General features: G+C 36.5%; 1 protein-coding gene, 1 long non-coding RNA gene and 1 other non-coding gene across 3 annotated transcripts in view; 1 reads left to right on the top strand and 2 right to left on the bottom strand.

The window, feature by feature from the left end:
- Nucleotides 1–1,765: 1,765 nt before the first annotated feature.
- LOC114841151 lies at nt 1,766–1,884 on the bottom strand. The gene has a single exon (XR_003783026.1). It is a non-coding gene; the product is annotated as a 5S ribosomal RNA (ribosomal RNA).
- A 1,760-nt stretch (nt 1,885–3,644) lies between these two features.
- LOC107037151 (phospholipase B1, membrane-associated-like) lies at nt 3,645–17,665 on the bottom strand. Its single transcript, XM_015255539.1, is given in 8 exon segments — nt 3,645–3,864; nt 5,522–5,700; nt 5,771–6,063; nt 8,520–8,696; nt 8,817–9,028; nt 16,282–16,330; nt 16,710–16,744; nt 17,650–17,665. Coding segments are annotated over 8 exon segments (1,092 nt in total). The 3' UTR covers nt 3,645–3,733.
- A 26-nt stretch (nt 17,666–17,691) lies between these two features.
- The window catches only part of LOC107037168, a 4,700-nt gene continuing 4,583 nt past the window's right edge, over nt 17,692–17,808 (top strand). Inside the window, exon 1 of the long non-coding RNA XR_001460809.2 lies at nt 17,692–17,783. This is a non-coding gene — a long non-coding RNA (uncharacterized LOC107037168). The remainder of the gene's footprint in view (nt 17,784–17,808) is intronic.

Here is a 17,808-nt window from a genome sequence, read left to right as displayed (position 1 = left end):
TTTGTGGCTTCTGTACGGAGCTGGAACGTCCACACTCTTCGAGCGTTAAAACAGGACTGTGACGAGAACTGGCGTTTTCAGCGTGATATGGCCGTTGGCTGAAGTTTTGTTGGCAAAAAATTCGAATATAGCCTAAGAATCCACGATCTAATCAAAAATAGATATGAAGAACTAAATGCCGTTGAAAATAATGTAAATTTCATGAAGTGAAATCAGGAGATACCAACAGTGTCTTTGGGCAAGTGAACACCAAATAGAGTCTACCATACTCCTATGTACCGCTAAAAAGAGCTTTTCAAACTCCATAAACTTATCGATCCGGGAATCAAATTTTCCAGTTCCCAAAAATGACGAGTGATCAATTAGTCACAAAGTGAATGAAAATGAGCAAAATGGGTTCGGAAATGAAAATAGAGAGTATAGACATTTCCAGATTTGGTTAGAAAGGCACTCCAATCTAGAAAATCTAGAAAATCACGAAAATCTAGAATTTCACCGTTGCTCCTCATGGTAACCTGTACTAATTTGTTTAAATGGTAGTTAGCAAGAACATATTAACATTAATAAATTCTGAAAGCAGATGGTGATTGTAAATCGTTTGGTAAACAATGGTACACCAATACCATAGGCCATCGATTAAATTCGAATATACGTAATTAATAAATTTTTTATATATTTTCCTTTTGGGGCTCTCCACCAACTACGTCCTCATCGTGAGTCCTGGGTTACGCCAAGAATTGGTGAGGATTGAATTCTTCACCAGGGATCTGTTGGTGCCTTTAAGAACTTGCTTACCTCATTGAAAGAAAAGAATTTTAATTCTTCAAAAAATGAAGTTATTGCCATATGAAATTAATTTCATTTATTGTTGTAAGAAGGTACGAAGGAGTTGAAGAAGGAATACCTTTCATCCATTAAATTTAATTTTAAAACAACCTGATGGATATAATAATAAGAAAGGACCACAACAATACTCCATTCAAAAACCCACAGCTTATATGTTTTTGCATCAAAGGAGTACATAGTACCTTTGAAGATATTCGAATTCTAATGTTATTATGCCAATCATTACGAAATCATTATAAAGATGGTTTTAAATACTAGACGTGAAATAAATGAATTGGCCAGGCTAACTGTGATTTACCACTAATTTGGGTCTACTTTGTCACCCATGATTCGTGCACTAGTTACTCACTGATGATCGTAACAATTTCTCCTCTATCATTGAAACTGCGAAGAATGTATTCTGTATAGCCCGGTGAGAACCCCGAAAAAAAGGATTCGGTTACAGACTTTTTGAAATGTGAGATATGTGTATAGCCGTTTAAGGTACTTTAAATTCGAACCAGAGCAGGAAGAGTTCAGAATTCCAAAGAAGGCTCAGATCCGTTAGGCTGGATCTTCAACTGATCAAGAATTTCCTACCATACCCTATCACGATTGAGGTCTAACGTTTCGGAATATCCGAACTGGACCAAGAATGTGAAGTCTATTTTTTCCAGATTTGACTGATCCTATCAGAAGTAACTGAGCCATACCGGATCCAGATAATTTATTCAGAAACTGACCAGGTCCTTATCTGAGAGTTCTGATTCGAAAATCCTGACCAGTATTGCATCTAAAACTGATTTATACCCAGACAACCTGAGTGAAATTAGCACTCGGGTGGTCGCCAAATTAATGAAAATTAGTAAAATTTAATTGCTTATCAGTGATATATTATTACCTATTAGCACTTCTAAAAAAATAAAATTTTAAAAGAAAGGGCCAACGGCACGTGGTGTTCCCAAGCGGTCACCCATCCAAGTACTAACCACGCTCAACGCTGCTTAGCTTCAGTGATCGGACGAGAACTGGCGTTTTCAGCGTGATATGGCCGTTGGCTGAAATTTTGTTGAAAAAAATTTCGAATATAGCCGAAGAATCCACGATATAAATAGCATTGAAAATGTAAATTTGATGGAATGAAATCAGGAGAGACGACAGTGGCTTTGGCCAAGTGAGCACCAAATAGAGTCTACAACACACCTATGTTCGACTAAAAAGAACATAGGAAACTTCAACTCAAAAAACTTCATAACCTTATTGATCCGCCGATCACATTTTTCAGTTCCCAAAAATGACGAGTGATCAATTAGTCGCTAAGTGAATGAAAATGAGCAAAATCGGTTCGGAAATAGAAATAAAAACTATAATTAAGGTGTGAACTTCCGTTCCGAAAAATTGTAAATTTTTTTTACGTGAAATTATTGTGAAATCTAACCAACCGAATATTGGATTACTTCAAGAAACTACAAAAAAATGGATGAGTAAAACAAAATAAATAATAAATTTGATTTAAATCGGGAAATGACATGGTGAAAAGTTAAACGGTTTCAAAAATTCAAAAAAAAAAATCAATAATTATTGAATATTTGAGAATTTTAGTTCGGGGAACTCAATATAAAAAAAAGTTTCAATTCTTGATGTAAATTTTCGCGTTGATTCGAGGGAAAAATTTTATATTGTATGACAATTTATATTCAAAATTGGTGAAAATTAATCCATTTGTAAATTGTTCAATTCAAAGAATTTGATTTCGTTAAAATTTGAATATAATTTAAATAAATATTGACTTCATTTATTGTGAATTTTTATCCTCTATTATTCTAACAATTCACTCGACTCCAATCCCGAGCTATTACCGAAAGGTAGGCTCAACATAGGAGAAAATAACTGTCATAATTTTCCAGAATTTATTAGATTATTAAAATTATAATTGAATATTTTTCCTGGGAAATCATGACGTAACACCAGTATTGGATCTCAAGCTGCTTTAGACCATCAGAAATTTCCAGAAAGGATATTTTTTTTTCGGTCTAAACAATTTCCGGATGAAAATATCACTCATAAACTTGAATGAAACGGGTTAATGAATTCGCGATATCGCTCATTCACGTCACAAGAATCTTCCTCTTTACACCAATGCCCAATTTTTTCTTGTAGCAATGGAGAAAAGGATTGTGGTAAGAATTTTTTTGGTTCCAGAAATTTGTTTTTTCTCTCGAGGGTAATCAATATGCATCGATGTGATAATATAGTTATGAAGTTATGGTCAAGAACGAAAACGAAAAAAAACCTCTCACAATCACGTTGTGAAGAGTAGAACAAGACAACTTTCCAAATAAGATTCTGATAAAAATATGATTGAATTTGATGAATGTGTGAGCTATGGAATGAACACTACAGAAAAGGTTTTGATATTCTTCAGAAACTGATTTGGAATTTTAATTTCATTGATACCTGGCAATGGATATGAAAATGCGATTAAGAATATTGTATATACGTAGGTAATTGAAATTATTCAGAGGGCGAGACAGGACAGAAGAGTGAAATGCGCAGTCTCCAAATGTCAAAGCTTTTTTTGTACACGTGTAGATGATAACATGATACTTACATTGACTGTTGAACATAAGGGTGTATATCGAGTAATGGTTATTTCCCACATGCGGAAATTACCATTGTCCAATCGTCTCAAACAAGACTGGAATTCCAAACGTACTACAGAGAATGAAATACTCGAAAATTCAGGAGAAATATATAACTATTTTGTGTTTCAAGCAATCTTAAGTGACCAAAAAATGAAGTCAGATATACAACTACCGTCATTTTTGTAAATGTTCTATATATTCAGTCAATTCCTATGTGTCCATATTCATAGCAATAATTTGAAAATCCAATCAACAGTTGTTGCTTAACGTACAATGTGAAGAATTTTTCCAACTATCATAGCTGTTATACAAAGTGCCAATATACGGTCTTTCCATCGTAGGGCACGCAAAATGTCCAACGTCATAGACCGGCTCGTCCCAAGGGAAAAGGCAGCTGGAAAGGTATAATCATCAAGTCAAGGAATGGAGAAAATTCAGAAACAATCTCCGTGAAACTAAAAATCAATGTTTTTACGAAATTATGGTGGCCCAAGCGACTGCATGAAATTAAACTTCTTTGAGACAACTCATAATATTATGGAAACTCAGTTTGGGATACGCCATGAGGCAATGGTAATGTTAAAAATCGTTAAATCAAGGTATTCAAATTAAATCCAAGAGAATAAGGTAAGGCGTTTACATCGAGGGGCTGGTCACTCCTCAATCCTGTGGCTCAATGATTTCCCGAATGGGATGATTTCCTGTGATTTCTTGAATGATTTCTGTACTTTCTCAATAAGAACTGGAAACCATGATTTCTTTCGATTTTTCGTGATTTCCATGATCTATAGTAGATTCTGATGATTTCTTGATGTCAAGAAATCACTCGAAAAATCATGATTTCGGGGCCAAAGTGGGGCATCTGTCGATAATCGCATAAGGATAAGCTTCTGGGAACCCAAGAGTTTAGAAGGGCTTTGTGCATGTGATAGTAAGAATCAAATGGCGTATGCATAAGAAGGTCATGAGGGTCAGACGGGATGAAGATGAGTGAGCTCGAATAAAAAATTAAGGTTTCACTTTCGAAACTACATGAAAAACGATTCGAAAAGATGAATTTTTGTATTATGAATGATGAAAACACTCCGAGGAATCGAACTACGAAGCCTTTTTTTTATTAATTACTCCGTTTTTCGAAAAAGGGCATTAAAAAAATGATTCGATAAAGGTGACTAGATTGAACCATCCAGTTTGAAAAACCAAAAAAACTGAAAAATTGAAAATTAAAAATCGCCGACAGAAAAGTTTTCAATTGACTCATTTAAAAACTGAAAAGGAGTGAAATAAAACAACTAAAAAGTAGAAAAATGAAAATTAATAACCCCCAACGAAAAAGTTATCAATTGACTTATTTTGGTTTTTCAGTTTTTAAATAAGTCATTGTAGGAGGGGAAATAGCCTATAAGAGATGACTTTTGAGGAATTCTCATTTTGAGAATTGTTATTATCTATTTTGGATCGAAAAAGTAGGGCTTGTATGGATCCGTGTTCGATTAAAACACTAGGATCCTAAGGTTCTCATTAGCATCGGATCCAATGCAGATCTAGTCGAGATTTGACTGACCAGAATAGAATTGGAATTTACTCCGCCGCATTAAGTCCCGATACTTTGTTCAGAATCTTATCACACGCATGAAAAAATTCAATGAACAACCGAGCGAATTCACTAGAAAATTCTATTGGAATTCGATGGGGTTTCTATAGGATTTCTATTGGAAAATCCTAGTGGTTTTTCGCGCCGATTCTATTGCATATTTGATAGGTAAAAGCCAACATATTTTGAATTTCTGTTCGAATTATTTTTTTGAGATTATTTCTATTAGCATTATTGGGCACAAAATCTTTTTTGTTTTTTCGCTGGATTTCGTTTTGTTTTGCATTGCAGAATCCGACTTGGCTCATGGGCTCATATCAATCTGACAATGAGTCGATGCTGCCTTTTCTGTTTTTTTTTATTTCAAGAAGATTTTTTTTTAATCCTTTGATTTAGAGTTACCATTGGATATTTCTTGACTTGGCTTTGATTCCGATTCTAACACAAAAGAACTTACTCCTTGCATTTCCAAGTGGACTCAAGTGAAAACAATCGGCCGAAAGATACCGATAATCCGTGATTCCATTCGCTAATCGTGGGAGTTTGATATCAGTAGTGAATGGCTGAACAACTACGGGGAATTCTTCAGTTTGGAATTCCGAATAAGTTCCAATATCTTCATCAATCGACAGCCACCTATTGATGGACAAATGATATTAATAAGGCTTACGTCTATTTCAAGAATGGTAGAATGAAACCGACAAACCTTCTCATTGTCTCTTAAATTTCTTGCTTTCGATACCTCCAAGCTAAGCCTAATAAACAGGGACAATTGAAATTCGTCGTCAAAGCACATAATTTCAATTTTCCCGTCGTTTCAACAAGTGTTTTCAAATGTGGGGGAGGTACTAGCGTTATTAAAGTTCGTGGTAGATTTTTCTTCAGGATTCGGCGAGTTTCACCTATATCAGCCTTCTGGTGGTCCAAAGATACCCTGGGTGGATCATCCCAACATATGTCATTACAAAAATCGAAAGCTCCGATGAAAAACGTAATTAACTGTGAATTAAAAAAATTCTTTTGTACATATGAAGTTTTCCTCATTGTCGAAAGCTCAAGCACATTGTCATTTAACAATTATCATGATTATTGATTATCGTGATTGTTAATTATCACGTATGAGAAAATTTCATAGAAAATCCTGTCGGATTGGCCAGGGAATCCCATTGCAATCCTATGCACTGAAAAAAAAATTTAATTTGGATGAGAGATGCTGTTCAAAATCTGGCCTGCATTTTGGGCCAACTCGTTTCCCCGTCCCTTACGAAAATTCTCAAGCATCGACTAGCACGCACGTAGTCGTGAGCGTGTTCCACGGTGGTCAGTTCATCATCGACTCTTATCAGGAACGAATCACAGAAAATTATCCGGGCGCACATCGGCGCAATTGTCGGAAAATTCATCGATAAAGTTATCGAACATCGTCGTAAATTATCCGGTCAATTATCTAAATATTCCGTGTTTGTACAATCCACGTAGGTAAATAAACTATTTATTAGAAATTCATCGAGTGTATATTTCAGTATACTAAGTTTTAAATATAGTGACAATCAACAAAACTCATCTTAAGGATAATCGGGCGAGGAGAAAATGTAGCAAGTGAAGCGGAGGGGTTTCTATTGTTTTCCTGCAGAACACCAATCGCTGAACAAAAAAATGTTTCCCATTCGGATTCAAATTTCAGGCGATATTAGGGAGTATCTCCGGTTAAAAATTATTTTTCGAGCTAATCAAATTTATTTGTATCTGTTCCACACATTGAATGGTTTTCAGATTGTTTTTTTTTAATAACTGATGAAAAAATATTAATCCATGCGAAAAAGTGGTAACATTGTCGGTAGTTTTTTTTTCACCAGGAGTTGGTACCACTGGCTCGAGGGAGCTCCAATCACAACGCTTCATCGCCCTCTCTCTCAAGAGACGTTTAAATTGACCGCGCTATCCCCACCCGATCGGTACTTGGAACCTCGCTGCTCGTTTGGGCTGCGCGCCCAGAAATTTCATTTTTCAGTACTTTTTTCGCTATTATTAATAAACAATGCTCCTAGGCGACAATCTTTTTCACTCAAAAAATTATTGATCACGTGTTCTAAATGTGTCTAAAGTTTCATGACTTTGGCTGCATTTTTTTCCTTGGGTTTTGCAGTTTTTTTGGTTATTTCCATAAGATCACGGGTTAAATGACTTTTTCAAAAATTCATAATAAATTAACCATGCTTCCCAGCAATCGAAAACTTTGCTCACGCCTTTTCCATCATTTAAAGAATACGTAAAAAAAAGAAAAAAATGGCTGCTTTTTTTCCAACCCCCCTAGCTCGCCCGATTATCCTTAATTTATTCTCCGGCAATGATTCCACTTCACTTTCCCTCCCGACCTCCCTATCATCAAAATCCCACAATGTTTTTAACAGACGCACTGTAGCATCAATTTTATTTGTGATCAAGTTACTCAGAGGTATCAATGATTGTCCATAATTCCTTGAACAGCTGCCGTTGAGGATACGACTGAGTTTGAATCCTAGATCTCAAGTTCCTTTCTACTTACCGACAATTAATCTAGAACAAATCTAGAATAATTTTATCATCTCTCTTTCGGGCAGGTGAATAGTGAATAGATTGGTTACATTCAGTAAGAATTGCTTGAACATTGTAACTTCACCATTTTCTGAGATTGTGTTGACAGCTCATAAGTTTTCATAATAGAACTAATATAAAGTTAGTAATAATAGATAATATAAAGTTCTACACAATCGTTTCGAGCATTAAGTTGCCTAAACGGGGGGAATCACGGTTGAAATTTAACAACCAGTTGTTGAATTTCAACAACCATGTGAAACCGAATAGCATTTTCTAGCTGAATTAGGAGTGAAATAAAAGACATTTTTTTCAGGAGAAACATAGCTCTCGCCCTTAACCCTCCTGAACTGGCTCAATGAGCACAGCGCCGCCTTCCATCGATTTTTTTCTTGGTGCATGCAAAATTATGTATGAAAAAATTTGTAAAAATTAAAATGCCTAGTTCAAACCCTCTAGAATGGACTGATAAGATTCGTATCCCTTGAAAACTCCATGAATACCTTGAAAAATAATAATTTAGTAAAACTGGTACGGAAAAGCGACGCCTCGCCGCCCGGAGCCAATGGACTTGTGTAGTCGGTTTTTAGCCGCGCTGTTGCCACGTCGTTCGTTTCAGTTCAGACATACTAGGAACTTCAACATCTTTATCACGTGCCATGTTTGGCGTCTCATAAAAAACGCGAATTAATTTTTTTAGCGCATAAATGGTGTTTAATTCGAGAAAAATGTGTGCAGTGTAGATTTTTATTCACGTATAGGGCTCCAATGTGGCAACACCGCGCTAACCGTCACACGGGCGGCGCGTTGCTCACCGAGCCAGTAGACTCGGGTGGGCACCGAACGCTAGTTCAGGAGGGTTACCGTGATGTCTAATTTACCTTCCAATGTTTATTAATATCAACACGAGGATCATTCACTATTCGATTAATCAAGCTTCGAGCCATAAATGGCATATCCCTCGGAAACGATCCACTCTCAGCTACATTAAATTGAGACGCTGGGTTATGGGTCCATGCGTCTCCCAATGCATATCCAACCAGGTTTGGATTAAATTCCTATTAAATCGGTATACAACAGAGATTTATTCACCGGAAAATCTAATGAAAATGTTCAATTTTCGTACTGAAGGCGCCTATTTGAAAAGCTAGTCTTTTTAATTTTGAGAGAGTACAAACTTTAATGATGTTGGGAAGAGTTAGAGTATCCCGCCAAGTTCCCTGTCCACCTCCAAATGGCGAACCTCCACGATTTTCTACAAATAAAGCGGCAAAACTTGAAGCACGAATCCCGAAGCCAGAAGTGAGTGAGTCGCCCATTGCAGCGATCACATCAATGTCGCCTGGTCTCAATTTGTGTATAGATTTTGGTACTATTTTCGACCGCCCACCTGAAATACAGAAACAGTGATAATGCATAGAACATCGGAAAAATCTTTTACTATTCAGTAAAAATCATACAATTTTTGGGAGCAAAAAAAATCCTGAAATAAACGAAAGTTTCATTTATCCCAGAAAATTTTTCATGAAAGTTTGCAGTACAGAATGCTCATTGTCAATAATTTGTACTACATCCAGAATACTTATACTTAAATTAAGGGGTAACAGAAGACGACCATTTCCTCGAAATTTTCAAAGAAATTTCCTACTCATAGTTATTAATATTTTTCGAAACCAAAGGGCATCGATGTTCACCGTTATTTCCTGAAGATTAATGCGCTTCTATTTAGAAAAATATCGATAACTTTTGGCAGGGAATGTGTTAAAAAATGTGAAAAATTAACGGCATTCTGTTCCCCTTTAAGGCATATTTTCTCGATTGTGAACTTTTGGGTTAAATTAATGATTTGTCCTGTTCTAAACTTGATTAGTGATGCCGCGAGAGGCTTCACGAGACATTACTTTGAAGAGATGGTCTCGGTCTCGATGAACATGGAAATCTTTGGTCTCGTCCCAATCTCAAAATATGCAGTATCGACACTCTCGTGATGACTCCGAGGCAATTTATCTCATCTCAGTCTCATTTTTTTAAAAAACATTAATTTTTCGATAATTGATGTTTTTTAAAACATCACCCATCCCTAGTGTCTCGTGATGGCTCGTGAAGACTCACTCATGTTTCAAGTATCTCTCAAAATATCGCTGACTTAATGTAATTTCTACATCTTGTACTTGAAATGTTACTTACGCCCAGGATAAAGATCCTTGGGCGATGACCAGCCACAAACTTTTTGTGGCGAACTCAATTGCAAATAGTAATTCATAAATCGTTTGTGATTAAAAGCATATTATCTGATGACTTGACACAATTAATATTAAGTTGCTATTCAATCATTCTAGAATTTGATTTAGTGATGCTGCGAGACATTTCACGAGACATCACGAGACAAAACTTCGAGAGATAATCTCGGTCTCAATGAACATGAAAATCTTTGCTCTCGTCTCAGTCTCAAAATACGGAGTGTCGAGTCCTCTCGTGATGACTCCGAGTCAATCAATTTCATCTCGGTTTCCAGTTTTTAGCGTTTTTTATATGTAGAAAACCGAGACGAGACAAACCGAGACAAAAACCAAAATTTTACAAAAAAAAAATACGAAAACCTTGAGACCGAGATGAGATAAATTGACTCGGAGTCATCACGAGAGAAATCAATACTGGGTATTTCGAGACTGAGAGGAGAGCAATGTTTTGCATGTTCATTGAAACCAAGATCATCTCTCCAAAGTTTTGTCTCATAAAGTGTCTCGCGGCATCATTAATTTCATTCCTTTCGAATGTTCTCAATGTAAAAATCCACAATGGTTCTTAATTTACGACTATTTCTCACTTGATATAATCAAGTTTTTGATACTGTAAAGTGAAATTTTGATATTGTAAAGATTTTTTTTCTGAAATAAAGTGACTAGTTTGAATTCTCATAATAATATATGCAAACATTTCGTAAGTTCATCAACTTGGTTCTGAAATCTAGAAACACTTTTTCTATGCGGAATCTGAAGGAAAAATTCTTCTCCCACTCTGCATCATGTTTGTAATTAACTGCGATCTTACAGGGAAAGGAAGCATTCTCCGGAATTAAGTATTCATTATCCCGATGATGTCCCAAACTTCTGGATTGTCTGATTTGCATGCGACCTGGAAGATTGCGGAATTTTATGGATCGAAAGTTGGGAATAAGCATACATAATATTTATATTATAATGAACCTTTTCATCACATGTGCAGTAGAAATTTGTGGAAAAGAAATTTGAAATGCTTTTAGTTAACAGTTATCATCAGTCCACTAAAAATCATAAAATGAAACATTCTGATCCTATCGTAAAAAGGAGAAAGGAAATCGATCTCGAAATCCTATCGTAAAAAGGAGAAAAGAAATCGATCTCGAAATATCTCGAAAATCTCGAATATGCGTAAGCATACGACTGAAACCAAAGCGCCACTACGTGAGGAGATGAGAAGGCGCGTGCGCAGCACGCGCTCCGATCTCGTGTGGAAAAAGTGAAAACTGAAAACAAAATTTTTTCACCGGGGGCCAAAGTATCAGATCTTGGATTTTTTCAAGGGGCAAGTCGGTCAAAGGATCACAAGGGTTACGAGGGCCAAAGTGTCAGATCTTGGATTTTTCCAGGGGGAATGTCGACTTTCACCAAAATCGAATTTTTTAGCTGGGTGAACGTTGATACCAACTATTTAAGCGCCGGGCTATTCAGAACTCTCAAAAGTATGTGGAAAAAGTGAAAACTGAAAAAAAAATTTTTTTCAGATTTTCAAAGGGTCAGATTTTCCGTTTTCCCAGGGGGAAAGTCGACTTTCGCCAAAATCGAATTTTTTAGCCCGGTGAACGTCGATTCCAACTATTTAAGCGCCGGGCTATTCAGAACTCTCAAAAGTATGTGGAAAAAGTGAAAACTGAAAAAAAATTTTTTTTCAGATTTTCAAAGGGTCAGATTTTCCGTTTTCCCAGGGGGGAAAATCGACTTTCGACAAAATCGAATTTTTTAGCTCGGTGAACGTCGATTCCAACTATTTAAGCGACGGGCTATTCAGAACTCCCAAAAGTATCCCAGGTGGGAATTGACCATTGGTTCAAGCTTGAACCAAGCTTGGACCAAGACTAGCCTAGCTTGGCTCAAGCTCGTATTCCAAGGTTGAACCAACCTTGGCTAATCCTTGATTTGTAATACTAATCCAAGCTTGGATGTCAAGCTTGATCCAAGCCTGGTGATTTCGATTGGTCCAAGCCATTCATCTAGCTTGGGCCAATATTTGATAGCCAATAAATCCAAGCTTGGTATTACATTTTCATATCGATTAATTTTTTAAATCTTGCATAAATTAATCGTTGGAAAAAAAAGGAAAATAGTGACATCATTAACTTAGTAGAACGAAAATGGGAAAAAAAGAAAAAAATGGATCGGTCCATTGATTTTCAAGATATCTGATGTCGGTGTTCCTACTCAGTCACCCATCCTTGTAGTGCCCCGACTCGCTACTGTTTAGCTCAGTGATCGGAGGATATCCCGGTATGCTTCTGAGCTGTGCAACTAATTGTCCAACAATTAATTATTTTCGGGTTGATGAGGGCATTTGAGAAAAGGGGGAAGATAGAGATAAATGGAGTGGAGTGAACATTGAGTGTAATATAGGGTACCACGAGTGGAGGAGGGAGAGGGGACGGAAATTGGAATTGAATGCACAATGTGGTAAAATGGGATGGCGAAGTGAATCGGGCAGCGGGTTCGTTGGACAGCGCGGTACAACGAGATCCGAGAATGAATCTGACGGTGGGGCAAAATGCGATAGTAAGGTGGATTGTGGGAGGAAGGATGGGTTGGGGGGGGGGATGTTGAACCGTGAGGTAAAACAGGACAGCGGGTCACTCAGACAGTGGGGTAAAATGGAATACGCGGGTGAATTGGCGAGAGGGGTAAAATGGGATAGTCGGGTTAATCGAATGGTGAGTGAGTGAGATAGTGGGGTAAAATGGAATAGCGTGATAAAAAAAAATAATTTCTGCGCATGCTTGATAGTGATGCTTTTCATCGCTCCCTTTCACCCTATCATCCTATTTACCCCACCCCCCCTCCTCACCTTCTTGACCCCAACATATTAGGCCAAACTTGGTTGAACCTCTGAGCTCAAGCTCGGAATATCAAGCTTGGACCATGATTGGGACTACCTTGGTACCCAAGATTTGATTCGCAGGATATCATCAAACTCGGTTTTACCTGGGTATCACCATAGGTTCAAGCTTAGTTCAAGCCCCTGAGTTCAAGCTTGGAGTACCAAGCTTGAACCAGGATTGAAACTACCTTGGCCCCCAAGCTTTGATTCGCAGGATATCCCCAAGCTTGGTTTTACCTAGGTATCACCATAAGTTCAAGCTTGGTTCAAGCCCCTGAGTTCAAGCTTAAAGTACCAAGTTTGGACCAAGATTGGAACTACCTTGGCACCCAAGCTTTCATTCCCAGGATATCACCAAGCTTGGTTTTACCTAGGTATAACCACAGGTTCAAGCTTGATCAAAGCTAGGAATCCCAAGGCTTGGTATCCTAGATTGAACCAAGCTTGATCCCATTGTTCAAGCTTGGAATCCCGCACATGTGGAAAAAGTGAAAACTGAAAGTTTTTTTTTCCGATTTTCAAAGAGTCAGATTTTCCGTTTTTCCAGGGGGAAAGTCGACTTTCGCCAAAATCGACTTTTTTAGCCGGGTGAACGTTGATTCTAACTATTTAAGCGCCGGGCTATTCAGAACTCTCAATAGTATGTGGAAAAAGTGAAAACTGAAAAAAAAATTTTTCACCGGGGGCGAAAGTGTCACATCTTGGATTTTTTCAGGGGGATAGTCGGTCAAAGGGTCACAACGGTCACGAGGGCCAAATTGTCAGATCTTGGATTTTGTGGACATTCGAAATCTGGGTTCGGGATATGATGTTTTATTTTTACGAATATTTATCTAATTCCTAACTTGTTCAATCGAAATCGAGCGTCTTTCTATTGGACAAACATCCAAATTGACTTCTAAAAGTTGCTATTATATGTCACATCTGCCGGGCAAAAACCCGGACAATCTGATATAAATGGGTGCACGGAGAGAAATTTTTGATAAAAGTTACCCTAGCGTTCTATAAAAGTGTATGATGAGTCATCGTTTCCTCATTTCTATCCCGAAATTTAGTAAAAATTAATATATGATGATCAAATTTTCTTCTACGTTAGAGAAATTTTATCCTGACACATAATAAATTTTACCCTTCCAGTCCAGTAATTTTTATGTAGATAACAACGAAAATTCTAGAACGGTTGAATAAAATTTGATCATCACATATTAATTTTTACTAAATTCCGGGATAGAAACGAGGAAACGATGACTCATGGTACAATTTTACAGAACGGTAGGATAATTTTTATCAAAAAGTTCTCTCCGTGTGGGTGCCCCTTAACCATTCGCAAAACTGGTGCCACCACGGTATTACTACTGAACACTTACTGTTGATGCGTATCGAGAAGCCTTTCAACACACGTAATAATCGAACATTTCTGGGACTATCAAGAACTGTCCTTTGGCACATGAATAAAGGAAAAATATGAAAAAAGATGATAAGGAATAATGCATATTGTGTTTTCATTATAACTTGAAATTCCTTATGGACTTGGAATTTTTTATGAGAACGAGTTCCGCACTTTTGGCATTCAACCCGAGAACCGAGGATAGATTTGTTCCTAATGCCTACTGAATGGAGACTAAATTGGACAATGATCAAAACCATGTTCGCAAGATTTGGCTTCGATGATTGCAACAAAAATAACGTATGGTGGAGGAGACCAAGCTGTCAAATGAATAAAAATGGACAGTGAAATAAGTGATTACGTATCCGAAATGATATGAAATTTTTCCTGGAATAGATGGTGATATATGGAGTGTTTACTCACCAATCCACTTAATATGCCCACGTCTGTATTTTATTATGACATTTGAATATCAATCAGAACGATCTCGGATTTTCGGGTAGCACACGCTGATCACTTCATCTCCAATATTTTACAAATCATTTGATGTATTCAAAAAGGCATACAAATCATTTGATGTATTCCATGGATTTCATTCTTCAGTAAGAATGAAATCCATGGAATTACATCAGGCATATGTTCACCAATATTTATGATCAACTCATATCAACTAGTCATGGAATTACCTCAAGAATTCCATAAGTAGGAAGCATGGGTATCCATAAGTAGGAAGCATGGGTATTATTTACATGAGGGTCATGTTATTGCATAGGAGGCTGGAAATTTTCAGCCGCAATTCCCTTGCATGCTCCAAAATATACATGCATAGATATTTATATAAATCTTATATATAAAGGAGAAGCCATTTTCGAGGCGACTGACGTATCAACGCACAGCCCAAACTACAAGAGCTACGAGCATGAGCTTTTGCCTACAGCTACCCTTAATGACGTAAACTTCCACTAAGGGACGGTTTTTCGAAATTCACCCCCTCAGCAGGTGAAAAGGGGGCCAAATTTTTTATGAGATTTCGAGAACCGATCAAGTTAGAGAGTTGAAAATGCACGTTAGATTCTCCTTTCAAAATAAAAAGACACGTATTTCTTATTTTCTCGAAAATCCACCCCTGAAGGGCTGAAACGCAGAAAGTTCTAGAAATTTCCACTACTTTTGGGAGGTTTCTAGAATTTTCTAGAAAGTGAGGAAATATTCTTCGAAACTAAAAACATCTATTTACCCAATGATAATTAAAAATTCTAGAACTTTCGGGAGAACTCGAGAAAGCTAGTTATTAGACAAATTGTTCTCATTTCTATTATGATCAGATATTTCCTTGAAATTTTCGCCGTTTCGTCGAATGTTCTCAGGTTTTATGAAGTTTTCTGGAAAATTCGAGAGATTTCTCAAGTTTTCTCCTAAATTCGAAAAACTTCTCACATTTTGCAGAAAAATCGAGATTCAACTCGAACTTCAACTTTTTCTTCATTGACTTTGACTTATCACGAATAATATTTCCTTCAATGTGATATCATTTATTAATTTAGGAATGAATAAAAAAAACAATAATCATCATCATATCAATCATTATATCAATGATCATATCAATGATCATATTGATCATCATATCAATTATTCTGCATCAATTTTGAACTGGCCGATCGAGGAGGCGCGCGCTTCGCCCGCGCCTGATGTGGTTGGTATATGCATATGCGTAGGAAGTGAAGGTCACAACGTGAATTCTTGACTTAATTATGGATTTTTCATTTAATAAGTTTTCTTCATTTTTGTAATTTGATGGAGCATCGAACTTTATATTTAGTGATGATATAGAAAGCATACGAATGATTTGTTAATAGTGATGTTGGTCTTTTGTTGTAATTTTTTGTACACAATAAAATATGTCTCGATGAAGAAACCTAATCTTTCTGTCTTTGAATTTATATTAATTGATTGAAACGGTTTTCATAAGCGTAATGCCTGGCACAAGTTGAGGAAAAAGAAAATTTTAAAACGAATGGAAAATTATTTGAGTCAATTCTGGAAATGTCCCTGTTTGGTATAGTAATTTTTAAGGCAGCAAGCCTCACTTTATGGTGTGCTCTAGGTAATTAAATGTAGGCGACAAAACTTACCGGTCAGATGACCGTCATGACCGGTAATTACTGCGCCGAGAATCTGACCCTATGGTCAGAAAAAAAGCATGAAATGATTTTTAGGGAATTCCTTTAAAATTCTTGAAATTCCAGGAATTTTTGCAGGTATTTCCTGAAAATTAAGACAAATCATCAACTGAGGGAGAGATTTCTCAGAATTTTCCTGATTTTTTATTAGTTTCTTCCAAATAATTAAACTGAAATTGACAGTNGAAAATTAAGACAAATCATCAACTGAGGGAGAGATTTCTCAGAATTTTCCTGATTTTTTATTAGTTTCTCCCAAATAATTAAACTGAAATTTACAGCTCCCACGGATTTTTCCATGAAATTATAAATTTTCAATGACAAAATTCCTTGAAATTTCAATGAAAATATTACTTGTTAGAAATTTCCAAGACTCTTACCGGAAATTTCAGTGAAAATTTGTTAACAGTAAACACTGTATGGAATGAATGTTACCATGGACTCAGTGCTTCCTGCTGAGTAGTGTAAAATGGATATTTTAGAATTTTTCATGATGGCATCAATAAAATTATTTTAACTCCAATTCACTTCTGTAACTAAGCGTCTGTCCCAAGGACTTCTAAATATGCTCGATGTTCATATCGATCCTGATCCATGTTCCACACTGATGTTTCTCAACTGGGTGTAAGGTAATAAATATCTGTACTTAAATATTCATCTAATTCTAATTTATTCAGAGAATTAATCAAAACCAGATGCATGAATAAGTATGCGTAAATATTCATCTGATTACAATCATCTCTTTTTCCTGCAAATCTTGAATTATGCATCGAATCAAAACTAAATGAATAATTTTTGTCTCTTTCACCGGAAATTTTTTACTCAGAATTTGAAGTTAAATTCAGTGGCCATATTATCCATCACATCTTATTGGATTAATTTTCAACATAATTAATTGCCAGTGTACAATTGGTAATCCGTCAATCACATTATGCTATTTTCCTTTTAATAGACATAATTGTTAAGAGGAAAATCATATTCAATGGCGTGAGCGTGAGGCTGACAAATTCAATTTTCCTCACATAGATCGTTTTCCTATATTTATCCATGGAAACACTCCATTATCATAAACTGGGCAATTACTTCGAGTTTTTCCTACCATATGAGATCATCGGGTATCATCGAACATCTGTGATTTTATCACTGCAGCTGCCTGCAATAAGTAATGCCGCTAATGAATGAGCGAAGTAATGATCAGCGTTAATTGGATAATTCTATTCATTTTGTCTTGATTGCGGTTAAAAATCAAATCAATTATTTAGCACATTACAATGATTTTCTCATAGAACTTAAGTTCTAAGGCTGCTCACGATAACGAACCTAGCCATGGTCTCATTTCGTATCGTCTACCGGGATCGTCGACGCCAGAAAAGAATGATCTTGGAACTGAGTGGCGAGGACTATACCACATCCAAAATTTTCGAGACGATACCCAGACGTTACTGTACTACGAGGTAATGATCCTATTCTAAAAAGAAC

This window comes from Diachasma alloeum, unplaced genomic scaffold (assembly GCF_001412515.2).
Source record: "Diachasma alloeum isolate Michigan unplaced genomic scaffold, Dall2.0 Dall_scaffold_00214, whole genome shotgun sequence".
NCBI lineage: Eukaryota > Metazoa > Arthropoda > Insecta > Hymenoptera > Braconidae > Diachasma > Diachasma alloeum.
Note: the sequence above shows the minus strand (reverse complement) of the source record. Positions and strands in the feature narration are given on the sequence as shown.